At 44.5% G+C, this 15247-nt stretch overlaps 1 protein-coding gene across 1 annotated transcript in view; it reads right to left on the minus strand.

Annotated features, from left to right (window-relative positions):
- Positions 1-15247, minus strand: part of LOC140387094 (uncharacterized) — a 571970-nt gene that overhangs the window by 62905 nt on the left and 493818 nt on the right. Inside the window, exons 12-13 of the mRNA XM_072470103.1 lie at positions 10184-10300; positions 1065-1202 (exon numbers count right to left, since the gene is read on the minus strand). Of these exons, the coding sequence (XP_072326204.1) occupies positions 1065-1202; positions 10184-10300 (255 nt within the window). The remainder of the gene's footprint in view (positions 1-1064; positions 1203-10183; positions 10301-15247) is intronic.

Here is a 15247-nt window from a genome sequence, read left to right on the forward strand (position 1 = left end):
GCGCCAGTAATTTTGGTGTTTTGATACTTTCCCCTTTGACCCTATATTGTGTTTTATTTATGTGTGTACACTTCTTGTCACACTGCGAGTTCCATTAACTAAAGAGTTCCATTAACTAAAATGTTGCCTTGCAGTACTCCCAAATTCTCTTTTTAAGCTCATAGGTCCCCTCTCCAGAACCATGCCGCCCACCCTCCCACATGTTGGTAAAGCCCCCTCATCTCCCCTAGTTAAGTGGGTTGCAAGAACATTGGTTCAAGCACGGTTCAGACGTAAGCCGTCACAACAGTTCAGCCCCTCTTTCCCCAGTATTGATATCAGTGCCCCAATATCCAGTGACCACGTCTACCACACCAGCAGTACAGTCAGGTATTCATCTCCAATTGTGTGCACCCTGTACCAATTTACACGAGGCTCAGGTAATAATTCTAACCTCTGATTCAGGGAAAGAGGGGTGAAAAACATATTGTGGGTCAGGCAGTATTGTTGGGCTGAGCTTATAATCAAATCAGCCATGGCCTTATTGAATTGCGGAGCAGTCTGGATGGGCCGAATAGCCTACTCCTGCTTCTGATTTGTATGTTCCGACAATTTGCTCAATTCTCATATGGACCAAATGCCCTCTGTGGGGCCTGGAGCAAGAATGAGTATTCGATGGGGACTGTAGCTGAAGTCAGTGGAAGGCGGTTTTAAGAGGTGTCGCACTAACTCCCTCAGGTGGTAACTCAAGTTCATGATGTGTTTCGTCCTATGAGGACGGCTTATGAATTACAAGTTACACATAAATGAAAAACAAGACCGTGCATTTACTTCGTGTCAGAATATTAGAAAATTATGCTAAATATTACATCGGCGTGTTATTAAACGTCAAGTAGCACCCAGCTTTCTAAGGAGACATTTGATCAAAAGCATTGCAAAGGTGGAGGTTCTTTCAATAGTTTGCGAGTGCCGGGTGGTAATCCCTCAATTTGGGGCCCAAACAGCTGCTGAAAATCCACACGTGACACACATTCCTGAAATGTGTCCCTCAGATCCCAATTGGAATATTATCACTGTAAATTTACCTGAAACTGTCTGATTATTGCAGCGGTCAGATTCACAGAAACTGCTGCTCTTGGAGATGGAAACCACTCCGCTGTTCAAAGAGAAGTCATTCGATTCAGCGGAACATTGTTGATTAATTCGCCTGGTCGGTGTTCCCTCTGGAAAGAAGCACAGACTGGAGTTGGAAGCTGAAGCCGGTTATTTTCCCCAAGACTTCGGCTTTGATCAATGTGACTGTGTGGAGAGGAATTCAGCTCAGCTCATCCCAGACCATTAATCAATTCCTGGTCATTGGCCAAGACACAAACTCGACTATCTGTGTCTCTCTCTGCCCCGTGTCCAACTCTTGTCTCACTCTGGGTAAATCAAAGAGCAGCGCAGGACAGAAGGAGACCATTCAGCCCATAGAGACTGTTGGTTCTTTCCTCGACCAAATCACTGGGAGACCGAGTACTGTTCATTTTTCGTTCAAGGGAAATGGGCGTTGCTGGCTGAGCCAGCATTTGTTGCGGTCCCTAATTGCCCTTGAGAAGGAGGTGGTGAGCGGCCTTCTTGAACCCCACAGTCCCCGTGGTGTAGGTAATCCCACCATGTTGTTGGGGAGAGAGTTCCAGGATTTTGACCGAGGCAGCTGAGGTAAGGCGACACATTCCCAAATCAGGATGGTGAAGGACTTGGAGGCAAACATCCATATGATTGTGTACCAAATTATGAACTGCTCTTGTCCTTCAACATAATAGTGGTGGTGGGCTCAGAGGGCGTTGTCTGAAGAACTGAAGGCAGCATGCGTGCTATATACTAAAGTTAGTTGAGTGAGTGGGCAAATGAATGGCAGATGCAGTATGATTTGAAGAAATGCGAGGTTATCCACTTCGGTAGCAAAAACGAGAAGGCAGACTATTATCTAAATGGCCATAAATTAGAAGAGGGGAATGTGCAACAAGACCTGGGTGTCCGCGTACACCAGTCACTGAAGATAAACACGCAGGTACAGCAGGCGGTAAAGAAGACAAATGGTATGCAGGCCTTCACAGCAAGAGGATTAGAGTACAGGAGCAAGGATGCCTTGTTACAATTATACAGGATGTGGAAATGCCGGCGCAGGACTGGGGTGAGCACAGTAAGAAGTCTTACAACACCAGGTTAAAGTCCAACAGGTTTGTTTCGATGCAACTATACAGGACCTTGGTGAGGCCACACCTGGAATATAGTGTGCAGTTATGGTCTTCTTATCTGAGGAAGAGTGTTCTTACTGTAGAGGGAATGCAGCAAAGGTTTGCCAGACTTATTCCTGAGAAGTGGCAGATGGAGTTTAACCCTGAAAAGTGTGAGGTTGGCCATTTTGGAAGGACAAATATGAATGCGAAATACAGGGTTAACGGTCGAGTTCTTGGCAATGTGGAAGAGCAGAGAGATCTTGGGGTCTATGATCATACATCTTTGAAAGTTGCCACTCAAGTGGATAGAGCTGTGAAGAATGTCTTTGGTGTGCTAGCGTTCATTTACAGAGGGATTGAATTTAAGAGCCGTGAGGTGATGATGCAGCTGTACAAAATTTTGGTAAGGCCACATTTGGAGTACTGTGTACAGTTCTGGTCGCCTCATTTTAGGAAGGACGTGGAAGCTTTGGAAAAGGTGCAAAGGAGATTTACCAGGATGTTGCCTGGAATGGAGAGTAGGACTTACAAGGAAAGGTTGAGGGTGCTAGGCCTTTTCTCATTAGAACGGAGAAGGATGAGGGGCGACTTGATAGAGGTTTATAAGATGATCAGGGGAATAGATAGAGTAGACAGTCAGAGACTTTTCCCCAGGTGGAACAAACCAATCCAAGGGGACATAAATTTAAGGTGAATGGTGGAAGATATAGGGGGGATGTCAGAGGTAGGTTCTTTACCGAGAGAGTAGTGGCTGAAATGCACTGCCTATGGAAGTAGTTGAGTCGGAAACATTAGGGACCTTAAAGCAGCTATTGGATAGGTACATGGATTACGGTAGAATGATATAGTATAGATTAATTTGTTCTTAAGGGCAGCACGGTAGCATTGTGGATAGCACAATTGCTTCACAGCTCCAGGGTCTTCACATCCTCCCCGTGTGTGCGTGGGCTTCCTCCAGGTGCTCCAGTTTCCTCCCACAGTCCAAAGATGTACAGGTTAGATGGATTGGCCATGATAAATTGCCCTTAGTGGCCAAAATTGCCCTTAGTGTTGGGTGGAGGTGTTGACCTTGGGTAGGGTGCTCTTTCCAAGAGCCGGTGCAGGTTTAATGGGCCGAATGGCCTCCTTCTGCACTGTAAATTCTACGATAATCTATGATTAATCTAGGACAAGGGTTCGACACAACTTCGTGGGCCGAAGGGCCTGTTCTGTGCTGTAATTTTCTATGTTCTATGGCGGGACTGACGTATGAGGAGAGATTGAATCGGTTAGAATTGTATTCGCTGGAATTCCGAAGAATGATGGGGGAATCTCATAGAAACCAATAAATTCTAACAGGAATAGGCAGGGTAGATGCAGGAAGGATATTCCCCATGGTGGGTGCGTCCAGAACCAGAGGTCACAGTCTGAGGATACACAGTAGATCATATTGGACAGAAAGTAGTTGAGGACAAAACATTGCATGTTTTGAAGAGGCCGTTGGTTATAGCACTTAGAGCGAAGGGGATCAAAGGATATGGGGGAAAGTGGGATTAGGCTATTGAGTTGGAGGATCAGCCATGACCATAATGAATGGCAGAGCAGGCTTGAAGGGCTGGATGGCCTCCTCCTGCTCTTATTTACTATGTTTCTATGTAAGTTATGGAGTGTGATGGCAAGGGACCCAAATCTCTTTCCATCATATAACTGACCAATGCTCCCACTGTTAGTAAAATAATGGACAAAAGCAAATTACTGTGCATGCTGGAATCTGAAACCGAAGAGAAAATGCTGGAAAATATCATCAGGTCTGGCAGCATCTGGAGGGAGAGAGAAGAGCTAATGTTTTGAGTCCAGATGACCCTTTGTCAAAGCTAAAGGGAATCAAAACAATTTCTCTCTTCGTGTTGGAGCCCTTGGTTTCTGTGACTATTAGTGCTCTGTTCCCTTGGTTTCTGTGGCTATGACCCATCTTTCATTCTCTCACCCCACAGTATAAATATTTCCCACTTTCTATGTCTTTCAGCTTTGAAAAAGGGTCATCTGGACTCGAAAGTTAGCTCTTTTCTCTCCCGACAGATGCTGCCAGACTTGCTGAGATTTTCCAGCATTGTCTCTTTGCTCCAAATGTTGGTGTCTGCCATTTCCATCTGGTGGAAGGATTTACAGGTTGACACTCAAACCTGTTTGGCTACATCATGAACAAAATGCCCTTGGTCATCTGATCCTGGAGTTGGACTGGAAACCAGGGGCAGTGAGGCTGCGCACTGCATCACAAAACCCCCTCAGTCTTCCCTCAAGTGACTAGAATCACCGGCCATGGGTTAGAAGCCAATGAAGAGAGGCATTGTTACTGAATTCATGTTTAGAAATGGGGATCACCATTTTCATACTGTCATGTGAGGGTACCTTTAAGACATGGATGTTTAAGCAATGTACCTTTAAGAAAACAGTGATGTCAGAGAGTGGGTGAGGCTGGGCTTTAGATCAGTCATTTTGCAGTTTTGTTTTGCAATTTTGAAAAAGAGCTTGTGTGTGTCTGTGTTTCCAGAGAGCTGCAGTTTGGAAGAAAAGAGCTGGGTGTGTGTCTGTGTTTGCAGTGAGCAGGATCTCTGCCATGAAAGACTATCTCTGGATCATTTGGGTGATTTAAACTCATAATAATAAAGCCTTTAACCTGATGTGATTCTGTTTAAAGGTGTTAAGTCTCTTGGAAGTTTGAAGGAACATTTTAAGGAATTATTTACAGTTGCAATATTTTCTGAGTTATCTTTGAAGTAAGGGGTGTTAAGAGATCCAATGTTTATTTAAGATGTTAAGTTGAGTTCATAGAATAAACAGTGTTTTGTGTTTAAAAACCCACGTGTCCATAATTGAAATACCACACCTAGGGAACAAGCCGTGTGCTAGGAAAAGCAACAAAGGGAGATGTTGGTTGAACGCCATGAAAACGCCTCGCCCATAACGATTGGGGGCTCGTCCGGGATAAAAGTCTATCTATTGGATTGGCTTTTGTGAACTTAAAGACAGTGAAGGATTGTTGCTTTTCCAGTGTTGTATTTTAGTTTAAGTGGGGAGAGTGTTGTGAACAATGGCTCTTTCAGAGGCTCAGACATTTTGGGGGGTGGAGAATGTCACACGGAGTACTTTACGGACAGAAACGAAAAACAGACTGTTAGATTTGGCAAGAACATTGCAGTTAACATTACCTGAGAAAATGTGAAAAGATGAGGTCAATATGGCAGTGGTTAAGCATTTAAAGTTGCCTGAGATAGAGTTTGACTCATTGGAAATGGCAAAGATTCAGTTCCAAATTAAGCAAATGGAACATGTGGAGGAATTAAAGCGGCTGGAATACGAGAGTGAGAGAGAGGAAAAGGAAAGAGGAAGAGAAAGAGAGAGAGAGGAAAAAGAAAAGGAGAGAAAAGAAAGAATAGCCCGAGCAGAACAAAAAGAAAAAGAAATGGTGGTACAGATCAGGGAAAAAGATAAAGAGAGGGAGTTTGAACTTCAGAAAATGGCCATGAAACATGAATCAGTTAAAATTGGCAGACGTAAAGGGAAACATACAGTTGGAGGATAGTGATGAGGATAGTGAGAATGGGCATAGTCGAAGGCTTGGTGGGAATCTATTTAAATATGTCCAAGCATTGCCAAGGTTTGACGAGAAGGAAGTGGAAGCCTTTTTCATTTCATTTGAGAAGGTAGGTAAACAAATGAAATGGCCACAGGACATGTGGGTATTACTTATTCAAACAAAGCTGGTAGGTAGAGCTAGTGAAGTGTTTGCATCACTACCGGAGGAGGTATCTGGAACGTATGAGGAGGTGAAGAAATCCATCTTAAGTGCATGTGAGCTAGTGCCTGAAGCTTACAGACAAAGGTTTAGAAATTTAAGGAAAGAATTTAGTCAGACATACATGGAGTTTGAAAGGCTCAAACAGAGTAATTTTGATAGGTGGATAAGGGCTTTGAAAATAGACCAAACGTATGAAGCTCTCAGAGAAATTATACTTTTGGAGGAGTTTAAAAATTCAATTCCTCATGTAGTGAGAACTCATGTGGAAGAACAGAGGGTTAACAGTACAAGATTATCAGCGGAAATGGCAGATGATTATGAATTAGTTCATCAATCAAAGATTGGTTTTCGACACGGTTTCAGCCGGTGAGGGATAGAAACTGGGGACATGAGAAATACTCAAGTGGTAAAGGTAAAGGTGATCTGATGGGAGACAATAAAGAGAGTGTACCTCAGATTAAAAAAGAAATCCAGGAGGGTGGAATAGAAATGAAAAGTTTCAGATGTTTTCACTGTAATAAACTAGGCCATGTAAAGTCACAGTGTTGGTGGTTGAAGAAAAGCACTGGGAAGGCTGATGTGGTAAAACAGGATAAGACAGTGGGATTTGTTAGAGTGGTAAAGGAAAGCCCAAGGGAAGCGAAGGAGGTGCAAATGATTGTACAGCCTGTTCAAGAAGTAATTGTTAAGAAGGTGCCAGATGTCTTTAAAGAATTTACTCGTGTGGGTAAAGTTTACTCATGTGTATCAGGAGGAGCAGATAAAGAAGTCACAATTTTAAGAGATACAGGGGCTAGTCAATCTTTAACGGTAAGAGATGAGGAATTATGTAGTTTGGGAAGAATGTTCCCAGAAAAGGTGGTGATATGTGGAATTCAGGGTGAGAGGAGTAGCTTTCCATTATATAAGGTAAGGTTGGAAAGTCCAGTGAAGAGTGGTGAAGTGGTAGTATGAGTAATAGATACACTATCTTGTCCAGGAAAACAGTTTATCTTGGGTAATGATATAGCTGGATCGCAGGTGGGAGTGATTCCTACTGTGGTTGATAAGCCAGTGGAAAATCAGTCAACTGAAGTGTTGAAGGACGAATATCCTGGGATTTTTCCGGATTGTGTAGTAACAAGGTCACAAAGTCCCAGGTTAAGACAAGAGTAGAAATCAAAGAGTGAAGATGAAGTTGAAGTGCAATTATCAGAAACGATTTTTGATCAGATGGTTGAAAAAGAACAAGAATAGGTGGAGGATGAGGCGGATATTTTTAGTTCAGGAAAATTGGCAGAGTTACAACAGAAAGATGTGGAAATAAAATGGATATATCAGAAAGCATATACGGAAGAGGAATCTGAGAGTATACCAGAGTGTTATTACCATAAAAGTGATGTCTTGATGAGAAAATGAAGACCTGTACATATGCAGGCGGATGAAAAGTGGGCAGAAGTTCATCAAGTAGTATTGCCGGTAGGGTATAGAAAGTAGGTGTTGCACATGAGGTACCAGTGGGAGGTCATTTGGGAATAAGGAAAACTCAAGCTAAAATCCAGAAACATTTTTATTGGCCTGGATTACATAAAGATGTAGTTAAATTTTGTCAATCATGTCACACATGTCAAGTGATAGGGAAACTTCAAGCAGGGATAAAACCAGCGCCCTTAATACCTATTCCAGCATTTGAGGAATCTTTTACAAGGGCCCTAATTGTGTAGGACCGCTTCCTAAAACAAAAAGTGGGAATCAATATCTTTTGACTGTAATGGATGTGTCTACTAGGTTTCCAGAGGCCATTCCAGTACGTAATATTACAGCTAAAAGGATTGTGGAGGAGTTACTCAAATTCTTTACTAGATATGGACTACCCACAGAAATTCAATCGGATCAAGGAACGAATTTTACTTCAAAGTTATTCAAAGAAGTTATGGATAGCTTAGGAATAAAACAATTTAAATCAACTGCGTACCATCCAGAATCGCAGGGAGCGTTAGAAAGGTGGCATCAGACATTAACGACAATGTTGAGGGCGTATTGTCAAGATTATCCAGAGGATTGGGATAAAGGAATCCCATTTGTATTGTTTGCAATTAGGGATGCACCTAATGAGTTTACCAAATGTAATCCTTTTGAAGTAATTTTTGGTCATTTGATTAAGGAAAAATTGGTAGGTGAGAAATCGGAAATTACACTATTGGATTATGTGTCAAATTTTAGGGAACGATTAAATAGAGCAGGTTAATTGGCTGGACAACTTTTGAAAGTTGCACAAAATGTGATGAAACGGGTAGCGGACAAGAAATCCAAAGTTCGTAGTTTTGCCAGTGGGGATAAAGTTTTAGTGTTGTTACCAGTGCTAGGGGAGCCTTTAAAAGCTAGGTTTTGTGGACCGCATCAGATTGAAAGGAAATTAAGTGAGGTGAATTATGTGGTAAAAACATCAGATAGAAGGAAGACTCACCGAGTGTGTCATGTGAATATGCTTAAAAGGTACTTTGAAAGGGAAGGAGAGAAAAAGGAGGTTTTAATGATTCTAACTCAAAGCGACGAACCAAATTAGATGACTGTGAATTTGACATACCTCAAATTAAATTGGAAAATGAGGATGTTCTTGAAAATTGGGATGAATTGTTAAGTTACCTTCCAGAGGTAACAAACTGACCTGAAAGAGTTATTGATATCACATGGGCAAGTTTGTAGAGATAAATTGGGAAGTACTAAACTGGCTACATCTCTTGTAGATGTGGAAAATGCTGTTCCTATCAAACAACATCCATATAGACTTAATTCTTTAAAATTGGCACAGGTTAACAGAGAGATTGAGAGTATGCTTAAAAATGGCATAATTGAAGTGGGTTGCACCCATAGTGATGGTACCTAAACCAGACGGTACCCAACTGTCGAAAGGTGAATGCAGTTACAAGAACGGACTCTTATCCTATCCCACCATTCAAGGATTGCATGGAGAAAATGGGACAAGCTGCTTTTATTTCCAACTTCCAAACATGGAAAGAACATTTAAACCATCATATGGAGTTCTTCGATCGACTTCAGGTGACGGGTTTGGTGATGAACCTAGTCGAAAGTGAATTTGGAGAAGCCCGAATCACTTTCCTTGAGGAGTTTCCGATACCCTCAAGACAAAGGGAGGCAATGCGATCTCTTAACATGAATAAATTTGATCGAATAGCTGTGCAAACGTTTTGTGGCGTGCTTACCCCACTGATGGAATTGCTGAAGTAACGTAAAAAAATTCAATGGACAGCGGTCTTTCAACAGGCATTTGACTGCCTGAAAGCTGTGATCACCAATGCTCCTGTATTGGAGAATTGCAAGGGACTCTGTGGTCAGATTGAACTAAAGTATCTGATCCTAAAGAGAAATGCCGAGGAGTAGAGGAATGGATGGATCGTGCAGCAAATTTGTTCAAAGAGACTGTCAATTGAGAAGGATTTCGGTTGGAGGAAGAAGAACAAAGAAAAATGGACTATATTATTATACCAGTTTGCGTGTGTTTTTTTTTAAAGACGAAAAGGTATATTTACTGTGTACATTTCTTAGTTGATGGTGCAAAGGTGAAAAATGAAACCATCTAGAAGTTGATGGTTTATTTATTTTTTCTTGGGGGAGGTGTCATGCGAGAGTGCCTTTAAGAACTGAATGTTTAAGCAATGTACCTTTAAGAAAACCGTGATGTCATAGAGTGGGTGGAGCTCAGCTCAGTTCAGCCATTTTGCAGTTTAGGTTTTGCAGTTTGGAGGGAAAGAGCTGGGTGTGTGTCTGTGGTTTTGCAGGGAGCTGGATCTCTGCCATGAAAGACTATCTCTGGATCATTTGGGTGATTTAAAGTAAAGCCTTTTCCCTGATGTGATTTTGTTTAAAGGTGTTAAGTCTCTTGGAAGTTTGAAGGAACATTTTAAGGAATTATTTACTGTTGCAATATTTTCTGAGTTATCTTTGAAGTAAGGGGTGTTAAGAGATCCAATGTTTATTTAAGTTGTTAAGTTGAGTTCATGGAATAAACAGTGTTTTGTGTTTAAAAACGCACGTGTCCATAATTGTAATCCCACACCTAGGGAAAAAGCCGTGTGCTCGGAAAAGCACCAAATCCATTAAAGGGTGAGGTTGGTTGAACTCCATGTTACATTTTGGGGTTCTGAAAACGCCTCGCCCATGACAATACAATCTGGAAAAGAATTGGATATGAAAGAAACATTACCGATGATGATTGTGGAGGAAACAGTCTGGCAGCTGGGGGTCCCAGCAGTGCAGTCAATAGCGTTAAAATCGCAGGTCCCCGAAAATCCAGAACATTGCAAACAGGTCAGAGATCGCACTGGAAGAAGAGAGACTGAGTCAAAGACAGTGATTTGCTGAGATTCAATGTGTGGCTCATTAATTGAGAAACATCATTCCTATTCGGATCAGTTTCATCCTTGCTGCAACATCTGGTACTTTCATATTACAGACACGTGTGTGCTGATCACAATCTCAGTTTACACTTCATTCACCCTCCTATCCCGGGGAGTTTGACTGATTGACTGAAGTTAACAGCGTGTGTTTAGTAGGAACTGTAATTCCAGCTCGACTGCAAACAGTCTGACTATAATGTGTGGAGCATTAATGCCAGCACACTTCAATTGCGCCCAATGTCCTCACTAGGTGCTTTCCATTCCATGAAATTTGATCGACTTTGCTTCCTACATCACCGGCCTGAATAGCTGAGGAGATCAGCTGTTTAAAAGCGGGTTTACTCTGGGTGGGATATTAAACAGTCTGGAGAGTGAGCGGTACAGTGGGGTTACTCTGGGTGGGATATTAAACAGACTGGAGAGTGAGCGGTACAGCGGAATTACTCTGGGTGGGATATTAAACAGACTGGAGAGTGAGCGGTACAGCGGGGTTACTCTGGGTGGGATATGAAACAGACTGGAGAGTGAGCGGTACAGCGGGGTTACTCTGTGTGGGATATTAAACAGACTGGAGAGTGAGCGGTACAGCGGGGTTACTCTGGGTGGGATATTAAACAGTCTGGAGAGTGAGCGGTACAGCGGGATTACTCTGGGTGGGATATTAAACAGACTGGAGAGTGAGCGGTACAGCGGCGTTACTCTGGGTGGGATATTAAACAGTCTGGAGAGTGAGCGGTACAGCGGGGTTACTCTGGGTGGGATATTAAACAGACTGGAGAGTGAGCGGTACAGCGGGATTACTCTGGGTGGGATATTAAACAGACTGGAGAGTGAGCGGTACAGCGGGATTACTCTGGGTGGGATATTAAACAGTCTGGAGAGTGAGCGGTACAGCGGGATTACTCTGGGTGGGATATTAAACAGACTGGAGAGTGAGCGGTACAGCGGGATTACTCTGGGTGGGATATTAAACAGACTGGAGAGTGAGCGATACAGCGGGATTACTCTGGGTGGGATATTAAACAGTCTAGAGAGTGAGCGGTACAGCGGGATTACTCTGGGTGGGATATTAAACAGACTGGAGAGTGAGCGGTACAGCGGGATTACTCTGGGTGGGATATTAAACAGACTGGAGAGTGAGCGATACAGCGGGATTACTCTGGGTGGGATATTAAACAGACTGGAGAGTGAGCGGTACAGTGGGGTTACTCTGGGTGGGATATTAAACAGACTGGAGAGTGAGCGGTACAGCGGGATTACTCTGGGTGGGATATTAAACAGTCTGGAGAGTGAGCGGTACAGCGGGATTACTCTGGGTGGGATATTAAACAGACTGGAGAGTGAGCGATACAGCGGGATTACTCTGGGTGGGATATTAAACAGTCTAGAGAGTGAGCGGTACAGCGGGATTACTCTGGGTGGGATATTAAACAGACTGGAGAGTGAGCGATACAGCGGGATTACTCTGGGTGGGATATTAAACAGACTGGAGAGAGAGCGGTACAGCGGGATTACTCTGGGTGGGATATTAAACAGACTGGAGAGTGAGCGGTACAGCGGGATTACTCTGGGTGGGATATTAAACAGTCTAGAGAGTGAGCGGTACAGCGGGATTACTCTGGGTGGGATATTAAACAGACTGGAGAGTGAGCGGTACAGTGGGGTTACTCTGGGTGGGATATTAAACAGACTGGAGAGTGAGCGGTACAGCGGGATTACTCTGGGTGGGATATTAAACAGTCTGGAGAGTGAGCGGTACAGCGGGATTACGCTGTGTGGGATATTAAACAGACTGGAGAGTGAGCGGTACAGCGGGGTTACTCTGGGTGGGATATCAAACAGTCTGGAGAGTGAGCGGTACAGTGGGGTTACTCTGGGTGGGATATTAAACAGACTGGAGAGTGAGCGGTACAGCGGGATTACTCTGGGTGGGATATTAAACAGTCTGGAGAGTGAGCGGTACAGCGGGGTTACTCTGTGGGATATTAAACAGACTGGAGAGTGAGCGGTACAGCGGGGTTACTCTGGGTGGGATATCAAACAGACTGGAGAGTGAGCGGTACAGCGGGATTACTCTGGGTGGGATATTAAACAGTCTGGAGAGTGAGCGGTACAGCGGGGTTACTCTGGGTGGGATATTAAACAGTCTGGAGAGTGAGCAGTACAGCGGGGTTACTCTGGGTGGGATATTAAACAGACTGGAGACTGAGCGGTACAGCGGGGAAACTCTGGGTGGGATATTAAACAGTCTGGAGAGTGAGCGGTACAGCGGGATTACTCTGGTGGGACGTTAAACAGACTGGAGAGTGAGCAAGTACAGCGGGGTTACTCTGGGTGGGATATTAAACAGTCTGGAGAGTGAGCGGTACAGCGGGGTTACTCTGGGTGGGATCTTACACAGTCTGGAGAGTGAGCGGTACAGCGGGGTTACTCTGGGTGGGATATTAAACAGACTGGAGAGTGAGCGGTACAGCGGGGTTACTCTGGGTGGGATATTAAACAGACTGGAGAGTGAGCGGTACAGCGGGATTACTCTGGTTGGGATATTAAACAGACTGGAAAGTGAGCGGTACAGCGAGATTACTCTGGGTGGGATATTAAACAGACTGGAGAGTGAGCGGTACAGCGAGATTACTCTGGGTGGGATATTAAACAGACTGGAGAGTGAGCGGTACAGCGGGATTACTCTGGGTGGGATATTAAACAGACTGGAGAGTGAGCAGTACAGCGGGATTACTCTGGGTGGGATATTAAACAGACTGGAGAGTGAGCGGTACAGTGGGATTACTCTGGGTGGGATATTAAACAGAGTGGAGAGTGAGCGGTACAGCGGGGTTACTCTGGGTGGGATATTAAACAGACTGGACAGTGAGCGGTACAGCGCGATTACTCTGGGTGGGATATTAAACAGTCTGGAGAGTGAGCGGTACAGCGGGGTTACTCTGGGTGGGATATTAAACAGACTGGAGAGTGAGCAGTACAGCGGGATTACTCTGGGTGGGATATTAAACAGACTGGAGAGTGAGCGGTACAGCGGGGTTACTCTGGGTGGGACGTTAAACAGACTGGAGAGTGAGCGGTACAGCGAGATTACTCTGGGTGGGATATTAAACAGACTGGAGAGTGAGCGGTACAGCGGGATTACTCTGGGTGGGATATTAAACAGACTGGACAGTGAGCGGTACAGCGGGATTACTCTGGGTGGGATATTAAACAGTCTGGAGAGAGAGCGGTACAGCGGGGTTACTCTGGGTGGGACGTTAAACAGACTGGAGAGTGAGCTGTACAGCGGGGTTACTCTGGGTGGGATATTAAACAGACTGGACAGTGAGCGGTACAGCGGGATTACTCTGGGTGGGATATTAAACAGGCTGGAGAGTGAGCGGTACAGCGGGATTACTCTGGGTGGGATATTAAACAGACTGGAGAGTGAGCGGTACAGCGGGATTACTCTGGGTGGGATATTAAACAGTCTGGAGAGTGAGCGGTACAGCGGGATTACTCTGGGTGGGATATTAAACAGACTGGAGAGTGAGCATTACAGCGGGGTTACTCTGGGTGGGATATTAAACAGTCTGGAGAGTGAGCGGTACAGCGGGGTTACTCTGGGTGGGATATTAAACTGACCTGAGAGTGAGCAGGGCAGGAGGATTAGACTGTGCGTGATTTTACAGGTTTGCGAGTGAGCACGGTAATAGAGTTAGACTCTGTAATATTACAGTCGGCAGAGTGAGCAGGGCAGCAGGATTAGATTAGATGTGATATTACAGTCTGTAGCGTGAGCAGGGCAGTAGGATTAGACTGTGTGATATTACAGTCTGGAGAGTCAGAAGTGCATAAGGACTTCATAGTCTGAATGCGAGATTAAAAAGCCTGGAGACCGAACAGGGCGGTAGGATTAGATTGAGTGAGATATTACAGCCTGGAGAGTGAGCAGGGCAGTAGGATTAGACTGTGTGTGATATTACAGTCTGAAGCGTGAGCAGGGTAGCAGGATTTCATTGTGTGATATTACAGTCTGGAGAGTCAGAAGTGCAGTAGGATTAGACTGGATGCGATATTAAAAAGTCTGGAGACCGAACAGGACAGTAGGATTAGATTGAGTGAGATATTACAGTCTGGAGAGTGAGCAGGGCAGTAGGATTAGACTGGGTGGGATAATAGACTTTCTGGAGAAAGAGCAGGGCAGTAGATTAGACTGTCTGGGTATTAAACAGTCTGGAGAATGAGCAGGGCAGTGGGGTTAGACTGGGTGGGATATTCAACAGTCTGGCGAGTGATCAGAGCAGTAGGATTAGACTGTGTGGGATATTACAGTCTGGAGAGTGAGCAGGGCATTAGGATCGACTGACTGGGATATTAAGCTGTCTGGAGAATGAGCAGGGCAGTAGGATTACACTGGTTGGGTATGAACCAGTCCGGAGAGAGAGCAGTGCAGTAGGATTTGATTGACTGGGATATTAGACTTTCTGGACAATGAGCAGGGCAGTAAGAATACACTGGGTACGATATTACAGTCTGGAGCGTGAGCAGTACAGTAGGATTAATCTGTGTGTGACATTACAGTCTAGAGAGTGAGCTGGGCAGGAGGATTAGACTGTGTGTGATATTAAACAGTCTGGAGAGTTAACAGGGCAGTAGGATTAGATTGGGTGATATATTACAGTCTGGAGAGTGAGCAGGGCAGTAGGATTAGACTGTGTGTGATGTTACAGTCTGGAGCGTGAGCAGGGCAGTAGGATTCGACTGTGTGTGATGTTACAGTCTGGAGCGTGAGCAGGGCAGTAGGATTCGACTGTGTGTGACATTACAGTCTACAGAGTGAGCAGGGCAATTGGATTAGACTGTGTGGGTTTCTCCAGTATGGAGAG

The sequence above is a fragment of the Scyliorhinus torazame genome, chromosome 12 (genome assembly GCF_047496885.1).
Source record: "Scyliorhinus torazame isolate Kashiwa2021f chromosome 12, sScyTor2.1, whole genome shotgun sequence".
Taxonomy (NCBI): domain Eukaryota; kingdom Metazoa; phylum Chordata; class Chondrichthyes; order Carcharhiniformes; family Scyliorhinidae; genus Scyliorhinus; species Scyliorhinus torazame.